This window comes from Mizuhopecten yessoensis, unplaced genomic scaffold (genome assembly GCF_002113885.1).
Source record: "Mizuhopecten yessoensis strain PY_sf001 unplaced genomic scaffold, ASM211388v2 scaffold10971, whole genome shotgun sequence".
Taxonomy (NCBI): Eukaryota; Metazoa; Mollusca; class Bivalvia; order Pectinida; family Pectinidae; genus Mizuhopecten; species Mizuhopecten yessoensis.
Window position 1 is genome coordinate 359,876 of NW_018408813.1, and position 24,237 is coordinate 384,112.

General features: G+C 36.6%; 1 protein-coding gene across 4 annotated transcripts in view; it reads left to right on the forward strand.

The window, feature by feature from the left end:
• The window catches only part of LOC110464201 (allatostatin-A receptor-like), a 112,288-nt gene that overhangs the window by 83,909 nt on the left and 4,142 nt on the right, over positions 1-24,237 (forward strand). For 3 of the 4 annotated variants that reach the window (XM_021519289.1, XM_021519290.1, XM_021519292.1), the window contains 2 exons: positions 17,981-18,034; positions 22,390-23,824. In XM_021519289.1, the coding sequence (XP_021374964.1) occupies positions 22,411-23,583 (1,173 nt within the window). In that variant the 5' untranslated portion in view covers positions 17,981-18,034; positions 22,390-22,410 and the 3' untranslated portion in view covers positions 23,584-23,824. Of the gene's footprint in view, positions 1-17,980; positions 18,035-22,389; positions 23,825-24,237 lie in introns of those variants that run through there. The other variant, XM_021519293.1, reaches the window with a different exon arrangement.

Consider the following 24,237-nt stretch of genomic DNA (forward strand, 5'->3'; position numbering starts at 1 on the left):
AGTACAAATACGCCTTATCAGAACAAAAGTCTAAGACTCAGTACCAATACGCCTTATCAGAACAAAGGTCAAAGACTCAGTACCAATACACCTTATCAGAACATAGGCCTGAGTCTTTGACCTTTGTTCTGATAAGGCGTATTGGTACTGAGTCTTAGACTTTTGTTCTGATAAGGCGTATTGGTACTGAGTCTTAGACCTTTGTTCTGATACGGCATATTGGTACGGAATCTTTGGCCTTTGTTCTGATAAGGCGTATTGGTACGGAATCTTTGGCCTTTGTTCTGATAAGGCGTATTGGTACGGAATCTTAGACTTTTGTTCTGATAAGGCGTATTGATACCGAGTCTTAGACCTTTGTTCTGATAAGGCGTATTGGTACTGAGTCCTAGACCTTTGTTCTGATAAGGCGAATTGGTACTGAGTCATAGGCCTTTGTTTTGATAAGGCGTATTGGTACTGAGTCTTAGACTTTTGTTCTGATAAGGCGTATTTGTACTAAGACTCAGTAACAATACGCCTTATCAGAACAAAGGCCAAAGAATCAGTACCAATACGCCTTATCAGACCAAAGGTCAAAGCCTCAGGCCTATGTTCTGATAAGGCTTATTGGTACTGAGTCTTTGACCTTTGTTCTGATAAGGCGTATTGGTACTGAGTCTTAGATTCATTGTTATGATAAGGCGTATTGGTACTGAGTCTTAGACCTTTGTTCTGATAAGGCGTATTGGTACTGAGTCTCACATCTTTGTTCTGATAAGGCTATTGGTACTGCGTCCTACACCTTTGTTCTGATACGGCATATTGGTACGGAATCTTTGGCCTTTGTTCTGATAAGACGTATTGGTACGGAATCTTAGACCTTTGTTCTGATAAGGCGTATTGATACTGAGTCTTAGACTTTTGTTCTGATAAGGCATATTGGAACGGAATCTTTGGCCTTTGTCCTGATAAGGCGTATTGGTACTGAGTCTTAGGCCTTTGTTCTGATAAGGCATATTGGAACGGAATCTTTGGCCTTTGTCCTGATAATGCGTATTGGTACTGAGTCTTTGACCTTTGTTCTGATAAGGCGTATTGGTACTGAGTCTCGCACCTTTGTTCTGATAAGGCTATTGGTACTGCGTCCTACACCTTTGTTCTGATACGGCATATTGGTACGGAATCTTTGGTCTTTGTTCTGATAAGGCGTATTGGTACTGAGTCTTAGGCCTTTGTTCTGATAAGATGTATTGGTATCGCGTCTTACACCTTTGTTCTGATAAAGATGTTGTACTGTATATTGACACGTGGTCGGTGGCGTATTGGTACTGAGTCGTTAACTTTTTTGTACTGACAAGGAAACTGTATTGAAAACAGACTTGGTCAATGAAGTATTGCTGTTCACAGCGACACTGTACTGTTATCTGTGCCTTTTTGCTTGCTTCAGAGATGCGTCGTTGTAACATAAAGGTCATAACACTATTTCAACTATTTAACTTCCTCTATTTTACAACTATGATAACCGAGTTTAACACCGATACTTATCACAGATGGGAGCGCGTAGGGGGTCTTAATGAGGAGGAAACTGGTTATAGGAAACATGAGCGTCATAAGACACATTGCAACAGAAAGCAATAGAGTAGATTATATCCGTCTCTTCTGTCTCTGCAGGGGTTCCAAACTTTCTACGACTTGTTCGCTTCCTACGACTACGTAGTTAGATAGAGTATTTTGGTTTCCCTATAGCCTGTAGCGGGATTGTTTGGCGTTTACTGAATCTGATACAAGCAGCGATTTATTCACATTCTGTAACAAGCGTTGTTCTATTGATCCTTCATCCTCTTTCTTTGTAAAGATAACATGCCAAACCCTTCTTGTTTATCGTTTTTAGTATAATTGACATTTTCTTTTGTTCCTGACATATGCCGTAAGCAGTATTTTTCTCGTTTATTTCCTAATTGTGTATCTTCCCTCTTATTCCATATGTATATATCATAATTAAATATTTCAGAGTATAGTGTTCCAACTTCTCCAGGACATCCATCTACCGTTACTTTTATGATATTATTGTTACATATCTATTTTTTGACTGTATCGTATATACTTTTTACTGCCGACCTTTCTACTTGTTCATATTTCATGCCCGTTAAAAAGTGTTAGCGGATTTCTTTAACGCCAAAGGAGTTTGTCATATTCAATATAACTAACCTTACCTGCCAAAGCGGTACTTGTTCGTTAGCATCGTCAAGTGCCCTTGTCTTATGATGTTTAAACAGTGATTTTAATTAAAGAAATAAGAGAACAAAAGTACCATACCCTCGGCCCTTAAGGACAAAATATGCACATTAATACCTCGATATAATGCCCGTCATTCCCTTTGCCACCTTGCCTACCGCCTACTAGTTTCAAGGTCTAATTTTCTCTTTCTTTCCCCAAAGAATTCATTGATTTACAACTTCTCCCAATCGCAAACCCCCTTTGTAACGCCAACCGTTCTTTGGAAAAATCATGGCGGTATAACGGGGTTCTAATGTACATGTTCGACAAGATAACATCAAAAACCAAGGAGACATCAAAACTCAAAAAGATATTCATATTGTTCCCGGATTATCAAAATGTAAAAACAAACACAAAAAATACAATTTACGACCTTAAATTTTAAATATAATTTACCATTAATTCATATCATTTTTTTTCAGCACAGCACTAAACAAATAAGTGCTTTGATATCATCAACTTCAAATTAAAAGCGGGTTCTGGGAATGAACGAAATACTATTGAAATATGCCAGAGATGTAAATGTGCACTAGTTTCTGGTGTTAAAGTGCCCCATGTATCACTAGAGAGCATGTTATACAGTCGGCGTGGAAACAGTTACGGTCGTTGAAAAGTAGATTTCCTCCAATCAATATTCCGAGTCTGATGGAACTGGATAACACAGTTCTGGCTTTAATCCAACAGGGCTTGAGACATGTCTCATATCTTACTTATAGATATATATATAGAGACTATAATAAACATGCTAGCTATATATGCTATAAGCAATCATAACCTTCCTAGCGATGCATCTACGACGCCATGGAATTGTTCAGGTCCTCCTTGTAATCTGCGCGCTATTGATTTTGACAAAATATGAAAAAAGCCATGAGGCCATTATTTCGACAGCTGACGCCTTCGATGATTTTAACAAACATATGAAGTGTCTTCGCTACCTCTTAACAAACATGTTTTACTTTTATCAAGGCTAACGAAAGAACCGATTTTTTTTTTGCGGAATATACAGTTAATGGTAAGTAAATACATACATTTAAACAGACAATTTCAATTAAAACAATAATACCAAAATATTAAAAATAAAATAAATGGAAGGCTGATAGAACCATGCGGGTTTTTTCTTCTTTAATTGAAAGGCATGACGACATGCAATTGCACGTAATATCAATATGTAGCATATTTTGAGCATGTACAACAGTCTACACGCAAAACTATTGCCGAATTACAAAGTTCGGAACTATACGCATACCATTTTATGCTTCTAATCCCAGATTTTCAATTGCCACTCCGTTTATTGTACACCACTTTGTCTCAAATCATTTGTGCTCCGTAAGATATTAGTTCTGCTAAGCATTATTCGACTGCGTTATACTATCCTAATATATCCATAATGAATTAACTTCATAAAGAGGTTTGCCGATACATCGAGATACTTTTTAAAGATTTGTTATGATAGAAAAGGAAAATTTATCGAACTTTGAAATACCGTGACGGTAAGGGAGGTGGCAAATGAGATGAGGCATTATAGCGACGTTTTAACCATGCAGTTTTCAACCTCTCTTCTTGCTGTTGTGTTTAGAAATGTGAGTGTTTCTTGTTTTTGTTATCACACTTAGGACCAACCAGGAATCACATGTCGTGCTTCAAAAACTAACATTGTAACTACCATTTAGGATAAACTTTGCAGGCAAATCGTGATTTTAAAAAAGAAATATAGTTTCCATAACACAATATGGACCAAGGATAAGTACAATACAACGAGACAGTAAAGAACTAGGAATATTTTACCCCGAAAGTACAATCGAATGAAAACTTTGCATTTCTAGAGTAAATCACTTCCTTTTTTAAAGAAGGGGCGGTGATGAATTGCTAAAGCGTAGTGAAGATGACGTGACGTCACCATTATGTGTATACCACCATAAATTAAAACTGAGGAGAACTTGACAACAAAATCCGCAACTTAGATGTATGATCAATTATATAACGATTAGACATGTATTTCTTACACTGTCATTATAAATATGTGTAGATTTTGTCAGCAGAAGGTTCGAAAGTAATTAACTGAAGAACCAATCGTGAACAGATTCAATGGGAGGAGAAAGAGGGGGGATCATCCTTCGGCTTCAGATGTTTCTCCCTATTTTATGTTCAAAATAATGGCTAGGAATTATTTTTAAATCCATTTCTCTTTCAAATCTTCAGGAGAGATTATGTAGTTATGAAATTTTGACTCCCTGCTTTTAGAAATCATGGATCCGACACTGCAAGTAAATATTTACTTAAAACACACAGGCGGGTCAAGTGTCTGTGTCTGTCCGGCATGGCTTCTTTTTCCTGAACGAATTAAGGATCTCATTGAGAGTCACATTGTATGTTAAAAAAAAGATGGGGATGGAGGTCTGCAGAGTAAGGGAGGGGGGCATCTAAAGTGGGGCGGGATATTGGGGTCTGGTGTGTAGGAGGGGGGATATGGAGCTTGGGGGAGTGGGAGACTGGGCTGTAGAGTATGGTATCTGGAGTGTAGGGAGGGGGAAGTCTGGAGGGTAGGGTTTGTTTGTGTTTTACGTCCTATTAACAGCTATGGCCATTAAGGACATACGGGTGGCGTCATGTCTGACTCCTCAATCACTTGGCCACCGCGGCTACCTCGAGTGTAGCGGAAGGGAATTCTGGGTTGTCTGGGAAGGGGAGTCTGAAGTGTATAGGAGAGGGGAATTCTGGAGCGTAGGGAGAATGGAAGCCTGGAGTGTAGGGGAGCGTAGATGAGGGGAATTCGATGGTGTAGGGTGCAAGAAGTCTAGGATATAAGAGAGGGGAGATGGAACCGAGTGTTGGGAGGGAGTAAGGTGTGTAGAGGAGCTAGAACAATAGATATGTTGATATAATTTATATTCGTATTCGATTTCCCACTCATAGTTATAGAAACATGAGGGTACATGTGTACTTAAAGCGGATGTGAACAGTTGTGTTGTTTTCCTTTTTCTAAAACAAGTACGTGTTTCTTATTTATCAAGACTGCATCCGTTGTCACTTGAAACATATATACATGTAAGCTTAACGTTATTGCTAAGGGAAGAAGGGATGTTGATCTGAGTCGTGTGCTATAACACTTTGGAAGGTAAGTTTGTCCATTTAAATTATACTGTTCTAAATACACGCAGCAAAACTGCCGCATAGTTTGACATTTCTTGAGATAATGGTCCTACATCTTCATTTTTTGAGATGCTCTTGGAGGAATATCGGGGGAAAAGTTATGTGCGTTCAAATATGGCCCAGAGCAGGTGTTGCAAATCAAACGAGAAAAAAGGAGAATGCCCGGTTTTAAATAGCTTAAGCAGGCTTGGCAGGTGTCCTGAGTATCGGAAACCGCCTCCTGTATCTGACAGGATAGATTTCCAGACGTTTCAGCAGCATACAGCAGGAACCTACTATTGAAGAAATATGATGTGCGAGCTTTATCTGTTCAGTAATAAATGATGTTATACACTGTATTCGATAAATAGTGGCGATGACTGGGAACGACAGTTATTAGTGACGACCATTACTGGTACAGACGATTACTGTTAACGACCAATACTGGTAACGACGATTACTAGTGACGACCATAACTGGTAACGACGATTACTGGTGACGACGATTACTACTGACGACCATTACTGGTAACGACGATAACTAGTGACGACCAGTACGGGTAACGACCAATACTGGTAACGATGATTACTACTGACGACCATTACTGGTAACGACGATAACTAGTGACGACCAATACTGGTAACGATGATTATTAGTGACGAACAGTAAGGGTAACGACCAATACTGGTAACGATGATTACTACTGACGACCATTACTGGTAACGACGATTACTAGTGACGACCATTACTAGTGACGACCATTACTGGTCACGACCAATACTGGTAAAGATGATTACTAGTGACGACCATTACTGGTAACGACCAATACTGGTGACGACCATTACTGGTAACGACGATAACAAGTGACGACTATTACTGGTAATCGACGATTACTGGTGACGACCATTACTGGTAACGACGATTACTAGTGTCGACCATTACTAGTAACGACCATTACTAGTGACGACCAGTACTGGTAACGACCAATACTGGTAACGATGATTACTACTGACGACCATTACTGGTAAAGACGATTACTAGTGACGACCATTACTGGTAACGATGATTACTAGTGTCGACCATTACTGGTAACGACGATTACTAGTGACGACCATTACTAGTGACGACCATTACTGGTCACGACCATTACTGGTAAAGACGATTACTAGTGACGACCATTACTGGTCACGACCAATACTGGTAACGACCATTACTAGTGACGACCATTACTGGTGCCGATGATTACTAGTGACGACCATTACTGGTAACGACGATAACTAGTGACGACCAGTACGGGTAACGACCAATTCTGGTAACGACGATTACTAGTGACGACCATTACTAGTGACGACGATTACTGGTGTCTTTTATCGGGATATGATGACTTAGACCTCCTATCAGTAGCTAAACTTTAATTCGGTGTCAAGAATTCGTGTTTTGTTTCCTTGGTAACATATTCGTGGGTTTAAATTTTGCATACCGCTGTCATTATTTACGAAGTCTCTCAGGACTGTACACATTATTGGGGTTTATATTGTGTGTATTGTTCATGTAGTTAAAGTAGCAAATATATAACGATGAGAGAAATGTAAGGCTGTTCAGTACAAGGGTGAGAAAGTACATCACACTTACAGAGTCTACCCTAGGCCTGCTGCCTTAAGTAGAACAAGTCGATTCAATAAGTACATATATGTGTTAAAATGTTCGGAAAACAATTACATTCTTCGGTGGAATGCACTCTTGGCTGCACCTTAATAAAAATCGTCTGGGGCTTTTATGTTTATTTTCGTTTTTGTTACATAAGAACAGTTTGTATACAGCATGTACAACATATACACATTAATACACGGCATATTGTAACACTTAACCATTTAAAAGGAAGCAAGAGTACGGCATAAAACTAGACATGCTAGAAGCTACTTGATTCAACCTAAATATTTTGTATTACTATTTGTGATGAGACAACAAATATAGATATATTTGTGTTGTTTTTATCCAAGAACTTAATTGTTGTAACTGTTTGGCAGGTCACAGAGAAATGATACATTGTTGCAATAACGATATAAAGTAATGCCTTGCTGTACTGCCACGGCTTTTTCCTAGACATATTGGCATGATAAAGGGGTTTGGTGATCATTTGAGGGGAACATACAATGGAATTCTTTCACCAAATTTGAACTATTGCATTATTGTTTTCTTACAACAGACTTTGATTACAAGATATAAGTTAGTTAGTAGCTGTTTCATTAAATTCTTTGAAATTTTGAAGAAATGCACTGAAACATGTAAGATATATACATTACATTTTCCCATAATTGTATACAAAATTGATACCTAACCAGTAGCTTATCTAAGGCAACCATACTTCCCGGAACTGTGTTCCCCGTAAGCACCGTATGATTCAGCTCTTCAGGTCATAAATAAAAGGATGCAGATTAATTACTTCCTGAACCAACTATTTCGATAAGAGTTGTTCTCAATACTTAGCCTATGTTTTGATTTGTTTTGTATACCAACTAGTAGGCCTAAATGGCTCAAAGTGTCTGTGGGCAGTAAAAGAATGCAAACAAAACTCAAACTTTCTGTAGATAAGCATTCATTAAATAGCCGCCGTTCCGTATTATAATTTAATGTATGTATTTTTTGACACGTTGATTTGATAGATCTGTACTGCTTGTATAACTGCAAATGTTATGATCTGAGCACGTTCGTACAATATTGACTACTCATATACGTATGTTTTATACATAATGTTTCACCCGCGTTAGACATCAAATGACTCGCCGCTGTTTCGCACAATATTGTTTATAAATAGGTTAGCTATCATGATGTGATACTTGTTTGCCCAAAGTCATTTGATGTGTCGCCGCTGACAGTATACTCTGCTGTAAAAATAAGTAAAATTAGCTGGTAAAATGTAACAATTTGAGCTTCTCTCACATTCCCTTACCGTCAAACAAGGTCAGCTTTCAACGGTTAATCGGCATGGATACCTACACCGTACGTGGCAACATGGGGTATCATATCAACAATTACTTATGCATGGCGTATTATTGAGGTTGACTTTGTAAAAGTATATTACTAGATTCTAAAAATATATGTATAGAGTCCCTATCCCACTGCAGACGAAACACTACACAACTCCATCGTTGTTTTTCGTACATAGAGTAACCTCCCCTTGATTTGTAGCTAAGTTGGTAAGAACACCAGTATGTTGATTGTAGATAGAATGTTAAAATCCTGGTCTAGCGCCGCTGCATTTACACACTGAAAAGGTCTGGTAGCGAGTGGATAACGCAGCGCCTTTCACCAAGCTAATGGCAGCTGGGGCTCGATTTCCTGATCGGACGTAAAAGGGTACATGTATGGGATCACCTGCCCAACTGCGAAGGTTTTCCCCAGGTACTACGGTTTCCTCCCACATTAAGACCATCGCGCGCTAACATCCAGACCAAACAAAAGAGGATAATACAAGTTATGATTTTTTTAATTGCTGTTGCAGAACTATAAAACGTCCAGCGTCTGTCTCAATACAAACACACGCTCATGTTTCACTGTTCCGTCCTGGTAATTCCAATTCCGATTCTTGTTCTTTTTCAAGACTGTTGTATCATAACCATTTATTGCTTTACAATGAATCAGACATTGACGTAACAGAATCAGCCCTGCATTACTTCCAGCAACATAGAAGGTACATTATAGACATATGTACAAATTTTCTCTCTATAAATATACAAACTGAAAATGCCACCTTAAATGTCAGTTTCGTTAAATGAAAAGATCACAAGAATGAAGGCTAACGTGTTTCAAACGGTACGGCAGCATTTAACAAAGTTTAATAGGAAGACTCTCCGAGATTCTGGGCTTACTAGTTCAGAGATCCAGTATTATCAGCTTAAGGATCCCCGTACCACTGCAAAAAGCTGTAACCATGCATTGGAATTTTCTTTTATCGGGTTGACAAAGCTTTGTTAATTGTTTCCGCGCGGAATTTTCGTAGTTGGTGACTTTATTACTTTTAACTTTGCCGGACTTTTTTATGAAAATAAATACACAGACAAAAAAGAAACTTGAAAAAAACATGGTTCAGTGTTCTGAGTTTAAAATGCAATGGCGCCAGACGGATGCGGACCCTGAAACTCCGACCATGATACTGCCGCTCTGCCCAACAAAGCAACAGTACCTGGCCTGGTAAACGACATTTTACACTGCCCTTGCTCTGTCGGGCTACAGGGATATACAAAAAAAACGAAATTAATGGAAGGATACTGTATTTTCAAGAAACACGGTTGTGGAATTATTTTGTGTTTTCATTTGCAAAGGGACAAGCATCCTTAAAATAATTTTGACATATTTTTAAGAACATGCTTTTAAAAAGATATGCTAATTCACTGACACACAAGCAACGTGAATATCGATCAAAATGAAACCACAAGGACGAGATACACGATGTGCTAAAATATGAATAAATATCATATAAAGACACATCTGCTAAATGACACTTCAAACTAAATCAAATCCAAGCAATCGTACCGAGAACCGGGTTATTTTAGCCTGATAAGAATTAATAACGGCTACTGAAAGCAGGTTATCTTGTAAACTTTCGAAAGCAATATTTTAAAATTCGTAACTAAGATGCTTTTATGATGAGTTTTAACATTCATCTAAACTGGAAAAACGAAAAAATAATATACATTTGAAACTAAAATAACCCCGATGAAAAACAGGTGTTATTGAAATATAAATGTTTCCGGCATGGCATGTGACGCCCGTCATCCAAGGTCAGAAATACTCATCACAGCTACCATCTCTCTTAATTTCAAAAATAACGCCACGCTTCGCTTCAATAGTCGATGCTTCCGTAAAATAATAAATTAAAAACCCGCTTTACAGTCATCTCATTTGCAGCTGTTTTCAATCCGATTGCAGTTTAATTTTCTCCCCCGTTTAAAAGCTTGTATTCAAATATTTGCACGGTGCTTGTGAAGTGGTTTCCTATAAATTTTCTCCATTCTACCGATGTGCTGCATGGTTTTATACGTTGAAAGACCGTTCAATAGTGTACAGACATTTCAATCTAACGTCGACTTCCCATCTGTGATTGCTGTTTGGCTTCACTATAAATAAGAGCTTTATCTGACCAAATAGGCAAAGTTGTCCGATATTTCTATTAATATTTTTCCTCTTCTTGCTGTTAGCAATGGCCCAGGACACAACACAAATCGTTTGATACAAAACCCAGTGGATATACAAACCGGTACACATAGGGATAGATAAGGAAATATTGTAAATTATTTATATATCGTATATATATATCATGGTGTAGTTATGATAACCGCTAAAAAAAACACTACTCTTTTCTTACACGACACAGATAGCTGCTTGAAAAAATTTGCAGAGGTGCGGACATAAGTAATTGATGGAGACAAATTTACTGGTATCAAAACGATTTCCAGTTTTTGCTTTCGAACGGGTTTTTTTCATTCGAGGACGAAGAATGTCTTTAAAAAATCACCCTCAGTTGAATAACACAAGAAGTATATACATGTAGCGATGTTCAGTTATATTCCATTCTTTAACCCAATCGGAGGTATCAATAGACAGCAATGTATAACAGACATAGTATACAGCAGTGCAGCCAAGTCACCGAAAGGCACGCGTGGTGAATGTAACAGGAGCAACTGTATACATTTATCATACCTTACCTTGTAATTCAAAATAGCCAAAGGTCGTTTATAAAAGATGCTGATTTGGCGTTGTGTCATTTTTACATGTCCGTCATTAACATACAAAAATGTGCATGTTTCCGCGGTGTCGTATTACTAGGTACCAGACACGGCCAATGTCTGTGATTTCACAGTTGGGATCTTGTTTGGTATTTGATGTTTCTTACTGTACTAGACACACTCACTAGCATATTGACTGTATAAGTTTGGACGTAAAAAAACAATGTCTTTCCATGTTTCACTCCTCGTCTGACATTTTATCTTCAAATTGTTGAAGTTGGTCAGTACCATTTAGAAGTAGAAGTAGAAGGACGTTGTTTTTATGCCCTCGCCATAAAATGGGGTGGAGCATACACTGTATATATCGTGTTGTCCATGTCTGTCCCGTCCCCTCGCGTCACGTCCCGTCCAGTGATGAAAGTGGTTGTAACTATTTATAGAACATCAAATACTGAAACTAATTTCACATGGTGACGGGGGCATTCATGACTTACAGACATTTTCTAGTTTTATATCTTGTTACTTTATTAGAAATGTTCGTTGTTTCGTTGAACTCGCGGGGTCATAGCCTAAGCCCCTCTGAAATATTTTTACCTCAAAATGTTGGAAAAGTAGGCCAGATACCAGTGTATCAATATGTCATGGATATATGCTGCGTTATTGTAACTGACATTTCCAATTCAATTTTCCAGTTTCACACTAAACAGCTGCAAAATATCCCGATTAAGTGTACTAAATACTGACACATTTGATAAGTATACACAAGGATGTTCATTAATAGCTTTCGTGTAATAATCAATGATATGATACTCAAGACAATGGAACCGATTATATAAAGTAAATGTGGGGTGTGTTGGTACGCTGTATCACATAATCTTAATTGATGTGTATGTACATTCTGACACATTCGCTAAGGCAATCCCCATCATAGATAATATTTGATAGTAAATGTATTTTCTTTTAATAGTATACATTACACAGGCAAACTCTCTTTATATGTTGTCTTCATTATTTAAACTTTATTGGGCATACCAACTAATGTACGAGTCATTTCGTATTCAAACGAAAAACCTATTTCCTATAAATAGTTAAAGAATCCATAAAAATATATCTTTTCGAAGGCAAAAGGATACTTAATTGTAAGGGCTAATGATGTTTAGCGTCTGGTTGGCAGCTGTATCCCCTTTGTAACTCGCTACTGACGCTAAACGTTAATGGACGGCGTGATTTCCTCATGATAACATTGTGTCATTGAAGAATTCGCTTCGTATGAGTACGACTGGTATTATTTATCACCGACGATGGAAAGTAAAGTCCTAATCACCAAAAAATGATAAATATTTTCTCTTATAATGCAGAGTAGCATCAAAAGCCCATGGCATGGTATCTTCTTGGGTATTTAAAAAAACACTTTGTGGAACTATAAATCCAATAAATAAAGCCCAATGACGGACAGCACACGATGAAGTTATCTGTAAAATGCATGGTTTATGTAGCTTAAATGCTATAGTCATAATTAAAATATTTTCTTATCTAAACATTGTTGTTTTATGTGTTTATACCGCCATTGTGTTGCCATGTGCTAAGGTAGAGGCTGTAATACTTTTTTTATTGTGTATAGGCAGTGGGAAGTCATTTCCTTGTTAAAATTACCTTTCCTCTGCATTCTTACTAAGAAAACCAAAGTTTTGGACCTTTCTTCGTGAATAGGCTCAGACATTTGCGATTTTTTCTCAGCGATGTTGTTGAACAAATTATAACAAAACAAAGTACCGTCATTGAATTGAGACGTTTCCTCTTTAAAATTGTAGTGTATAGTTAAAATCCCGGTAGATGTTTTTGTGAGAGAAAAAAAATATAATTAATGTATTTTTCTTTTATACACTTTAGTTCACTTCAAGTAAAATATCGTTTAACAAATTAGAAATTTTCTTCGTCGGTGATACTCTCTAACCGAAATTCAACGCTTTCCTGATTGTATATAACTGTTGCACGAGTCCTGTGTACCAAGAAGCTATTTAGCAAGGGTATTCTACCGGAAAGCATGCATTCTACACTGAAAACAGCTGTTGTCATTGATTTGCATCTATAACATTGCAGGTTCTACATCATCACTGGCCTAAATCCTTTCCTGGAGTACACAGTAAACTTTCTGACGGTTGCCATTGTTGTGTAGGATACTCTCATCGTTTTAGAGAACATGGTTTTCCTGTCATTTTTGTGGATGGATTCGTGCTGACGTCACTGTCAGGCTGGTATTTTCTATGATCATATGATTGTCATTTTTGGATCAAACATGTTAATTCTGTCCTTGTGTTGATTGACACATTGAGATATCTTTGTTTCTTTAACCAGTGATATATATTGCATTTACATAATGATTTTCAATATCCGGAGTAAGTTCTTTGACAGAATGTTATAGACACGTTCTTCTATGATGTCATACTGCTTTCTTAATTTCATCATTCTGTAAATGGTTCCATTTGAAAAGATATATTGAAAAGATAGAGCGATATGTATCAGTTGGGAGTGATAAGAGGATTCATAACATATAGATTTATGTGCTTCTGTCAACCATGGGCGCGTTCGATGAAATACATTATTTCTAGTTTTGCAATACTGACAGAGCAATAAGATGATTTGGCACATCCATGATTGATTTCGACGGTCTGTACCAAATTGAAGTATCCGTGTTTCGTACAAAACCTATGCAAACATAGCCACGCTCCATACCTTTTAGTATATATACTTTGTCCTGCCCCATACCTATTTACAGTTTTCAATTATAGCTTGTCTACACGTTGATGTATTAGCTGCCGATAGGTCAAGTCATGACGGCTGACCCTAACACTCAACATAGCTATGGTGTACGTCGATAGCTACACAACTAGCATGGGATCAAAGTTTAGACAGGGTGTTTTCATTTCGTATTAAAAATCTCATCAACATTTCCAGTATCTCTTCCCAACCAAACTCGTTATGTGGTGTTTGCCTGCTCATTTCACATAATCAAGATGCGTTCAAATATGACAGGTTTATTTTTTGCATCACATCTATAGTGTTTTTAGTGCTTTTTATCTCTTTTAATTAAATCTTCTGCTATCCGATGTTGCCACTTTAGCAGTAAAACTGAGATGGTTTTGTTTAAATTGGTTTGCTCGAGAGGATTTTAATTAAAACACCACGTTATCGGACATTGACCTGTTTAGAGTAAAACTGTCAATGATAAATTTGTGATGTTTTCGTTCCCTTGTCAAATTAATTTAATTCGTTACAATTGACGTACTTGTATCATTCATATTTGTTAGGTTTTTGTTGTTTGGTGAATTATATTGTAATCAATATTGAAAATAATGTTGTCTGGTAGACTTACTCTGTTTGTTATATTTGCTTATTCCTATTGAATTAGTAAACAACTAAAGTTCCAAATAACAAGTTTTTTTTATAAATTTATATTATTATTTTTTTCAAAATAATATTATTATATATTTTTATTTGGAAAACGAAGTCGGTGCAAAATTAATTTCGATAACTTTTTGGAAAGACGTTTTTAGCTTCATATTTAAAACAAACAAGGTACCGGTATAGCTTACTTCTTCGTATATTGATTTTATAACAAGATATTTGTTTATGTTTATGTTCATTTCGGTTTATAAATATAATTATCGACTACTAAGCCATATCATTAAGAAACAAATTAGATATAATAAGATATGTTGAGTGAAACTAATTCGATATGTGTCTTACTTTTATGATATGAAGCACAGTTATATGTATATTGCAAACACATATCTAAAAGCAGTAAATATATTTAAGAAATTAAAGTTATATAGACTCCATATTCTAAACTGCTTTTGTCTAAAACACAAGTTTTATGTAGTTACGTTATATTGAAACTAAATAGATAATCTGTGTACGAAGTATTCTGTTAAGAACGTACTTGTATTATCTACATTGTATATGATTACGTATATATTAGATATTGAACCAGCTGTCTACTTGATGAGCTCATTAACACACTAAAGCCATACTCATTATGGTGGTCATATTGAAAAATCGCACGAGGATGTTCTAATTTGAAATATAACCTTAACAAAAACAGGATTTCCCACTCAAATACTTTAGTTGCTGATTACTTCTGTAAAAACGTTTCCGAAATAATTCCACACTTCCACTTAAACACAAATGCATGTCTATTTTATAAAATTTATGACAAAACAGGGTCGTGCTAATGATTTTTCTACAATGTAATACTTGAGGAAATGTCTGAGGAGAATTAGATTGCCAACTCCTACACTTGATCGTCAGGTAGCTGTTGATGGTTTGTCGGTACACGAATTGTAATTAATTCGGAGCTCATAACATCACAGGCCGTGTACTGCAGACATGGTTTGACAGAACGTTGTCAGTAGAATTCAGACAAGGGTTATAACTGTGTGTCGTAGATTCTATTTAGAGCTACATTATCAGGAGAACTCAAACGACGGATTAAAATGGTTCTTTGTAGATTCTCTTGGAAGGGGACATATTATTAGGACTCGGATGAGATATTATAGCTGTTTTCCGTAGTATCTGGTTGAAGGTACATTACGCAATTATCGCCCTTGTTGCAGGGAATCACCGTTATTTGTTTCTCCGAGATCAATCTTTTCTCACGAGCAATAATAGAGCTGATGAGGTTGACTTGTCATTGTTGTCGTCCGTTGCAGTCCCTAGAAACTCGCTTGTTGCGGATCTAGCACATTTTTCAATAAAGGCTTCGAATAAGTAAACTACTGTATGACTGGGAAAAATCAAGCGCGATGGGGCGACACGATTTTTATTTCCTTGTCATGTGATCAGTTTAATCCAATTAGACACACTTTGATATTTATGAGGTACATGTATATCTGTGTGTCGTAGATTATGTTAAGGGTACCTTTTCAGTAGACATCAACCGATTGAGTGCAACTGTGAGTGATAGACTGTTCTTGAGGTTATATTTGTGGAATACACACATCATATATTTTTCTTTGTGTCTCAAGCTCAAAGCTAGATGCGTGTTATATCATGTTGTAACGGAAAGCATCCGTTTTTTTCTTCCTTCATAAATGAATCATTCTGAAAGGAAAACCTGCAAATAGTCCAAAATGATGTGACATGGTGACCTTTCCTTAAAGGCGAAAGATTAGTAGAACCCCTTCACAAATGTCACACACCATGTCATAGACTTACCTTGGGGGCACACACGGCACGTTTATTCGGCCGTTCATAATAACTCTGTTGCGTCAACATGGCATTGAATGCATATTCATTTCAGTTCTATTCTAAGGAACAGGGACGCATTTCAATCAAATTGCTGTGTTTATGAACAGACAATCAAATATACCTTTTTGCGTTGACCAGAGATGATATATCTAAATCTTGGGTATTGCTACAGTATAAATCAGTGGCTAAGCACAACACGTTTTCTATGTTGCATCCTTATTGATAAGCACCATGGTTTGGTTTTGCTAGCCAAACGTCTTCCGCGGTATTATAGCAATCATACTCGGCGCTGTGCATGATATCGTCGCTACGCCGAGATATCACAATATATCGTCGCCACGCCGAGAAATCACAATAATTCTTTTCTTCGAGGATATTATTAAGGTTTTGTGACATTGTTTTGCATTCTAATATAATCTACCCCGTCAGGAATAAGATTATGTTACAAGAATATAGCTTTTCTGAAATCATTTTGAATCAAATTTCTTAATAAAGTCTTAATGTCAAAAACTTTATTATAACAGACAATATACAGCCGATTAAATATGCCATTAGCAAACGAAAGATGTCCCTGCACATTCGTTTTGTACTAAGTGGTACATGTATAACTTAGTTCCGTATTGACGGTATATTGTACATGTATACAGAATCATTTTACGGCAAGAGTTATTTGTTTTTCTTCGGTTTTCATTGTACAATGATACCGTCCATTCAACCTGACAGAACTATCACATAGTGTTACATGATTTTCGCGAATCTACAAACTTAGGTCGAGTTCTTTCTGTACACATGACATGTATCTCAGAAGCAACGCTAAGAGAATGCCTGTTTTATCTTCGTGGTTGTAAACAAGGTCCTTATGACAAATGGATGACATCAGGGCCGTAACAAGAGAGTACCGGAGGGTATTAAACTAGGGCAAAATGCAAACAGCTAAAAGATTCAGAAGACGACTTTTTAGAAAATTTAAAAACGAACACGTGACTTAATGTTTAAGATAAGCGTTCGCCGTCAGCATAGGTCATGCCGTAGTAATATCACGTCACCAAAGTGAGAATGTGAGAATGCAAAAGGTACACTAATGCCCATAATAAAGCCGATATTCATAAAAGATATTCTTTTTATGTTTGCTCGCGATATGTAAACACTGAAGGTCAGAAAAACAGGGATGTTACTACCAATAAGGAGAAAGTTCATGATTGGAAAAACAAACTAATCTGGTTTATATACAGATCATACAGTCTGGTATTAAGTCCACCGTATTGGTCATGTTGTAATAGAAGGTTACATTGTAGCGGCTGATGTAGATGAGTCTGCAATGTCCTAACCAGTATGCATCTATCCAGGAAATCCTGGTACCAGGTACTGAGAAAAGGCTCGGGTGTAGAGAATCACTTTCTGACGTGTAACTGGGGCATGTATAAACACAATGATTTTAACTACTTGCTACATTCAAATGTTGTGCTCAAATGTGTATGAAATCATTTATTTCCTTCGCTCCTGAGACAAACCTCATGTACTGCATTCTTAATTACGAATAAGACTCGCCTGACTGATAAGTTGGTACTGTAGTTTCTTTTATGAAAATATTTCAATGACAATTACTTTTATTTTTTTAGGTGACAACACAAGAGAAAGAAGATAACCCAAGGCTGTTTGAATTACACTAACAGGTTTGAGAAACACTTTATCTCATAAAAAAGGATCTGATCAACTTTCTAAATCTTCTTAATTAATGGATGAGCTAGTCTTGGCAATCGGTCATTGTTTACTTTTTAAACTGTTTTATCTCTGCGGTTGAGTTAATACATAACCATGATAGATTTTGCAGAGTCAATTATATTATACTAATACTGCTATACTAGTACTACAACCAAAATGACCTAACTACTTGTACTACCACTACTACTACTACTACTACTACTACTACTACTACTACTACTACTACTACTACTACTGTCTCCACTATTCTTCCTTGTACAATTTCCACTACTAGTACCATTGCCATCATTACTACTAGTACATGTACTACCACCACCACCACCACCACCACAAATACTACTACTACTAATACTAATACTACAGTGCTGTATTACTACCATAACTTCTACTATTAGTACTACACTATTCCCATCACTACTACTAGTACATACATGTTTGTACCACAACTACTACAAATACTACCACTACTAATACTATTACCATCAATACCACTACTACTAACACCACTACTACTACTACTACTACTACTACTACTACTACTACTACTACTACTACTACTACCATTATTACATTTCGTATAAGCTATTTCAACTTCTGATAATACGACTACTATTAGTACTATCCTTGCTACCAGTTCGACCATCACTACCTCACTACTACCAACACTGATATTTGAACTACCACCTCTATTGCTATGACTACACCACTATTAATACATAAATATACTAGTGGTTGCAAATGTATATGAATAATACCGTAAATGACATTCTTTCCAATCCATTTAACTTTTGTTTCATTTCAACCTTTTAGTGTGAATAGAAGGTATGGCATTACTGTGTCATGTTTATTCAAATTATGCTAAAAGCATTAGAGACAGATTTTAAAGAAGATTGCATTTGTTCCAAAGATAGATAAATTACCAATATTAAATATTTCCCAATCACACAAATTTAAAATAGTTATCACCAAGAATTTGATTCATGATGAACGATACTGTAAGCGATATTGGTTTCATACAGTAATTGGTCATAAGTAATCATACCAACGGACACCTTGCTGTCTCATTTCACTGCTGTAAACAATATAGTTTACTCTCGATGATATATGTCCGTCTCAGTTTCCCGAAGTTTTTCTGATGTGTCGCAATGAATAGAAAGATTCGATTGTCTATTGATCAATTGCGCAGTTGTAATAAATCAAAGAGTTTTTGTTTGACACATACAATGATATATAAAACAAAGCAATTGGAGAATTTAATTAAACATTATACATTCCTTTTTTTTAGTACATGGGAAATCTGCGTTTCGATTAAGTTAACGCTTCAGCTATACCCGATTCCAAAATTAAACACTTGTGCAAAAGCAAAAGAAATGGCAAACCTTCTTTCTTTGACTATTAAAAGCATATGTTGATCTAGTTTGTTGCATTCCATAGCTTACACGCGAAACGGAATATCGTTCAGTCAATCAAATTGGATATAGGAAAATGACCAAGGCAGAAAGCAAAGCGGATAACGTCTATCTAGATGGGTTTTTTATAACATAAAAAGACAATACTTTTTTCGGTATTCGTTTGATGGTTATTATTCAAGTTGGCATTTTCCTCTCACACTTCAATTTTTCTCTCACACTTCAAAGGCGGATTGCCGTTTTAGCTAGTTAAAATATTAGCTTGTCTTGACCTATCTAGGAAATACGGCTCTCACGCGCTATTATTCTGAAAACGTCACCATTAAATCATCACTTTGAGCAGGGTTGCGTCATCAATCGAGCTGATGCGCCGTGCATTGGGTTCACCAATACAACATTTTTTTATTATGGGAAAGTTTTGTGAAAAATAATCAATCACACCTATATGATAAAATATTTGGAGTTTACCACTCGGAAAAGCCTCGTGTAAAACATTTAAAAAAATTATCGGGTTGAAATTTCTCTATTAAAATCAAAAATGAGTGGCAGATTCTATTGATCATCCGGTTATCTCTTAGGCAGATTATTCTGTATACAAAAAAAAAAGGAATTCAATATGACTCCAAAGCAATTCATTTTGGTATTTAAATCCGTTTTATCGATTAAAGGTTTTGTTGGCATATCTTTTTAAATATATGCAAACCTTTTCTGAACACTAGGAATTTCAAGCTCATCTTTTCTTCCTCTTTGTGATTTAAATATAAATCGAAACTTAATTGAGTTTGCAACAATTTTAAAACAAGGTTTTGTCAAAATATTAAAATGAATCTTGTTGGCCCGAATGGAAGGGTGCAGTTGGTCTAAATGTGGAAGGAAAACGGAGTACCCAGAGAAAACTAAAATAGTCAGGCAGACGACACATACCTTTTCACCTCCGATCGAGAGGTGGAACCCCGGCGAGTGCGCTATCCAATACGCCATACGATTACCCGATATGGCTTATACATGTGTTTCCCTCGATATTATGTCAGCATTCTTATGGATAATGGTGCTACTTTAACGGGATTTAATAGTACGCCTTTACGTCTGCAAACATGCATGTAAAAACTGTTATCTTACTTACTGTTTAAAGGGTACTATAAATCATCAAGTGTTTGCAATTAGTATTGCTCTATGTGTTCCTTGGGTTTCTAAATCGATAGAAGAATAATAAGACATCTCTCCTTGTTATCATCTGTCTGTATCAATCTTTTGGAGATATTTGGATTCACGATTGCATATCCTCCCCAATTAACGGGGTTATGTATTAAATATATCTAATTTAGTGTGAGGAAGGCCTGATACCGCTTAACACTTTCTGTAGGTTTCAGTGTCCCCTGTCAATTGAGCTCGAAAATGATACGTGACGCCATGGCAAGGCAGCTAGGTATCCACACTCGGTCCACATGGGATAGGCTAGCCGTATTTCCATTTCATTTCCTTCTTTGATCAGCTATCTCTCATATCACGCGATCTGATCTTTTTCTCAGAAAACCAGACTCAGCAGTTGTTAAAAAATAAGCAGATACAACGTGGTTGCCTGATGTTTACTGCTAAATGCAAAAGTAAAGACACGTCAGCGAGCTTAAAAACAAAAACAAAAACGATTTCATTCACAGGGACTTTCCCTAGTAAACATGACGTCGATTGAGGCCATATTCGTCTCCTAACTCCAGACTCATCAACATTTGTTAGAAGACGTCAATGATGTTTTTGTCAGTGTAAAGTGGACTAGCTACATGTAAGAGAGAACATCGCGTGCACAACTAAACAGATTGAAATAGTCCAACTGTAATTTTATTGTTATCAAAATAGTTAAATATAGATCAGATAATGCTCCTTTCTGTTTTAGAATTTGTCTATGCAAGACCAAGCGCGTATACGAAGCTGCCCAATTGCTAATACGCAGATGATCCTATCAAAGTAAAACCATAGACCTGCTCCAAAATGAATCCGCTCAGAACAAAGGCTACATTTAGCTATGCCCCTTTGTATGATTTAGTAACAAAATCAACTTAGAACACAAATATATATATTTGGAATATTTGTTCAATTACTGTTACAAAGTACAGAAAAATAAATGAATAAAAAATAGTAAAACCGTGTTTGGGTAAGTTATTGGATGTTAATGTTTTACCATGTTTTCAAAACGGAAAATAATTCCACATAAAGATCTTTTTTCTATTTTTGAACTCAAATCTTTTGCAATCTATGTCTTTTCTACGTGTAAACAGTCATAAGTAAAAGTGACTCCCTCCAATAGTAATAACCTGTTAAATCCCGTACAACTCTCCGATTGTTATATACATTTTGTAAACGAAGACAACGTGGTGTGTGTTTGTCTGAGGGATATTCGTCTGTCGGTAGATTGTTAAGCACTGGCGGTTGTATAATTCGTGTTTTTTTTTATACCTACTGACAGTTTGTGACTAGGTTGTTATTAGACAAATACGGCGACGATCTACTTCCTGTTTATCAGAGGATTGCTCGGTGTAGGAAATGTGTTTGTTCCGTACATGAAATGCCATTTTGTTTCGGAATTACAATGTTGAATATAAGTGTTCTTCATGTTAAACTTGGTATGCTTCATTTTATTCGACCGTATGTAACTTGTTAGTAAGTATTTCCCGGCAAGTACTTACTTTTGCGAAGAATATTTTGACGACCGACCTATTTATGGGTTCGATCGTATGAAATAGGGAAACAATTGACGCTTCAATCCATTCTGACGCTTACAATATATGGTGCTGCTCTTAATAAAAAAAATATGTGCACGTCAAAGTATGATTGAGTGTATAACGCATATCCTGAATGGTGTTGTTTTCAAAATCCAGCGTATTTGTTTTTTGTTTTCACAGTTTTTCCCCGACGACTTCAAGATGAATGAATCTGGTTCCACAGCGATTCCTGACAATTCTTCGACTGCTTTTCCTAACGATACTTTTTATGATTACGAGTATTGGTCTTCAGAAGAAGAGAACTTTTTGTACCTGATAAAGATAGTCGTATCGATTGTTTTCAGTCTCATCGTCTTAATTGGTTTTGTCGGAAACTTATTAGTAATCATCGTCGTTTTCTCAAATAAAAAGATGCAAAACACCACCAATATCTTGATAGTGAGTCTGGCCGTTGCCGACCTGTCTTTTATTATTTTCTGTGTGCCTTTTACTGCGACCACCTACACCATGTCACGGTGGCCATTTGGAGATGTCTGGTGCAAAATCGTCCAATATCTAACTTACGTGTGTGCGTACGCTAGCGTGTACACGCTCGTGCTGATGTCACTGGACAGATACCTGGCCGTCGTACATCCCATCACATCCATGCGCATCCGTACCAGTCGCAATACGTACATCATGGTCTACTTAACATGGATTATAATGCTTGGAGGCAACATACCAGTCATCTTTGAATTTTCCCACAAAGAATTTGGAGACAACAGCAACAGATCCAGCTGTGTTGATATCGATTTCTTCAAGGCTGATTACCTCTCCTCGCAACCATTTTATGGATGCTTCTTTGCTTTTGGTTACGTCATACCGCTTACACTCACGTCCATTCTGTATGGTTTTATGATCAAGCGGCTTCTCTATGGAGTAGTTCCTGGTGGGAGCCAACGGCCCGACAGCATGAGGTCGAAAAAACGTGTTACCAGAATGGTGGTCATTGTCGTCGTAATCTTTGCAATTTGTTGGCTACCAATTCAGATTATATTTGTACTGATTAGTTTTGGACATGTTGGGATGGACTCGAAATTTTTTGTTGGAACTTTGATAGCGTCTAATTGTCTGGCGTACATGAACAGCTGTGTCAATCCAGTATTGTATGCTTTCCTGTCCGAAAACTTTCGTAGAAGTTTTAGAAGATTGTTGTGTTGTGCAAGCGACCCTCTCAGTAAGTTTGAGTATGAAAGGACCAATGTTCGTGGGATTGAAAAGGAGTCGAAAGAAACTCTTCTCAACAATACCACTAAAACTGTAACAAATTGCTCAAAGGACAAGAACAGTAATTCTGAAAATGCTCTTCCTCTTCAGACATTGAATAAGATTTAGCTATATTAAAATAGACGGTAGATCATATATCATAATTATAGAGAGAGAAAAAGTAATATATAACCAATTGTATTAATTTGACAAGACACAGACACATATTTGATTCGCAAATTAACTATCACAACTTAAATGTTGCTTGAATTTGTACGATTATGTATGAAGACACTCAATTCATGCATATCATTGAAAAATTGTACCTTATGACATTATATATGAGCCGTATTGATTTGAAATTCGATGATAATTAACTTAGCTCACAGGCTATTTTTATTTCGAAATGATAAAATGGCGTTTTATGATCACTGCAATCTCATTAATGATATGATAATTGATGCTTAGAGAGTTATCTTCGTTAAACAGAGGTTCAATTAGCATTGTCTTGCACTCCATAATTAGTCGATGTTATAAGATAACGGCATATGTTGTCATTGGTACCTTACATTACATTCGTTATCCTAGGCTTGTATTACATTGTATATGATAACAGCATATGTTGTCATTGGTACCTTACATTACATTCGTTATCCTAGGCTTGTATCACAAGATAACAGCATATGTTGTCATTGGTACCTTACATTAGATTCGTTATCCTAGGCTTGTATCATAAGATAAAAGCATATGTTGTCATTGGTACCTTACATTACATTCGTTATC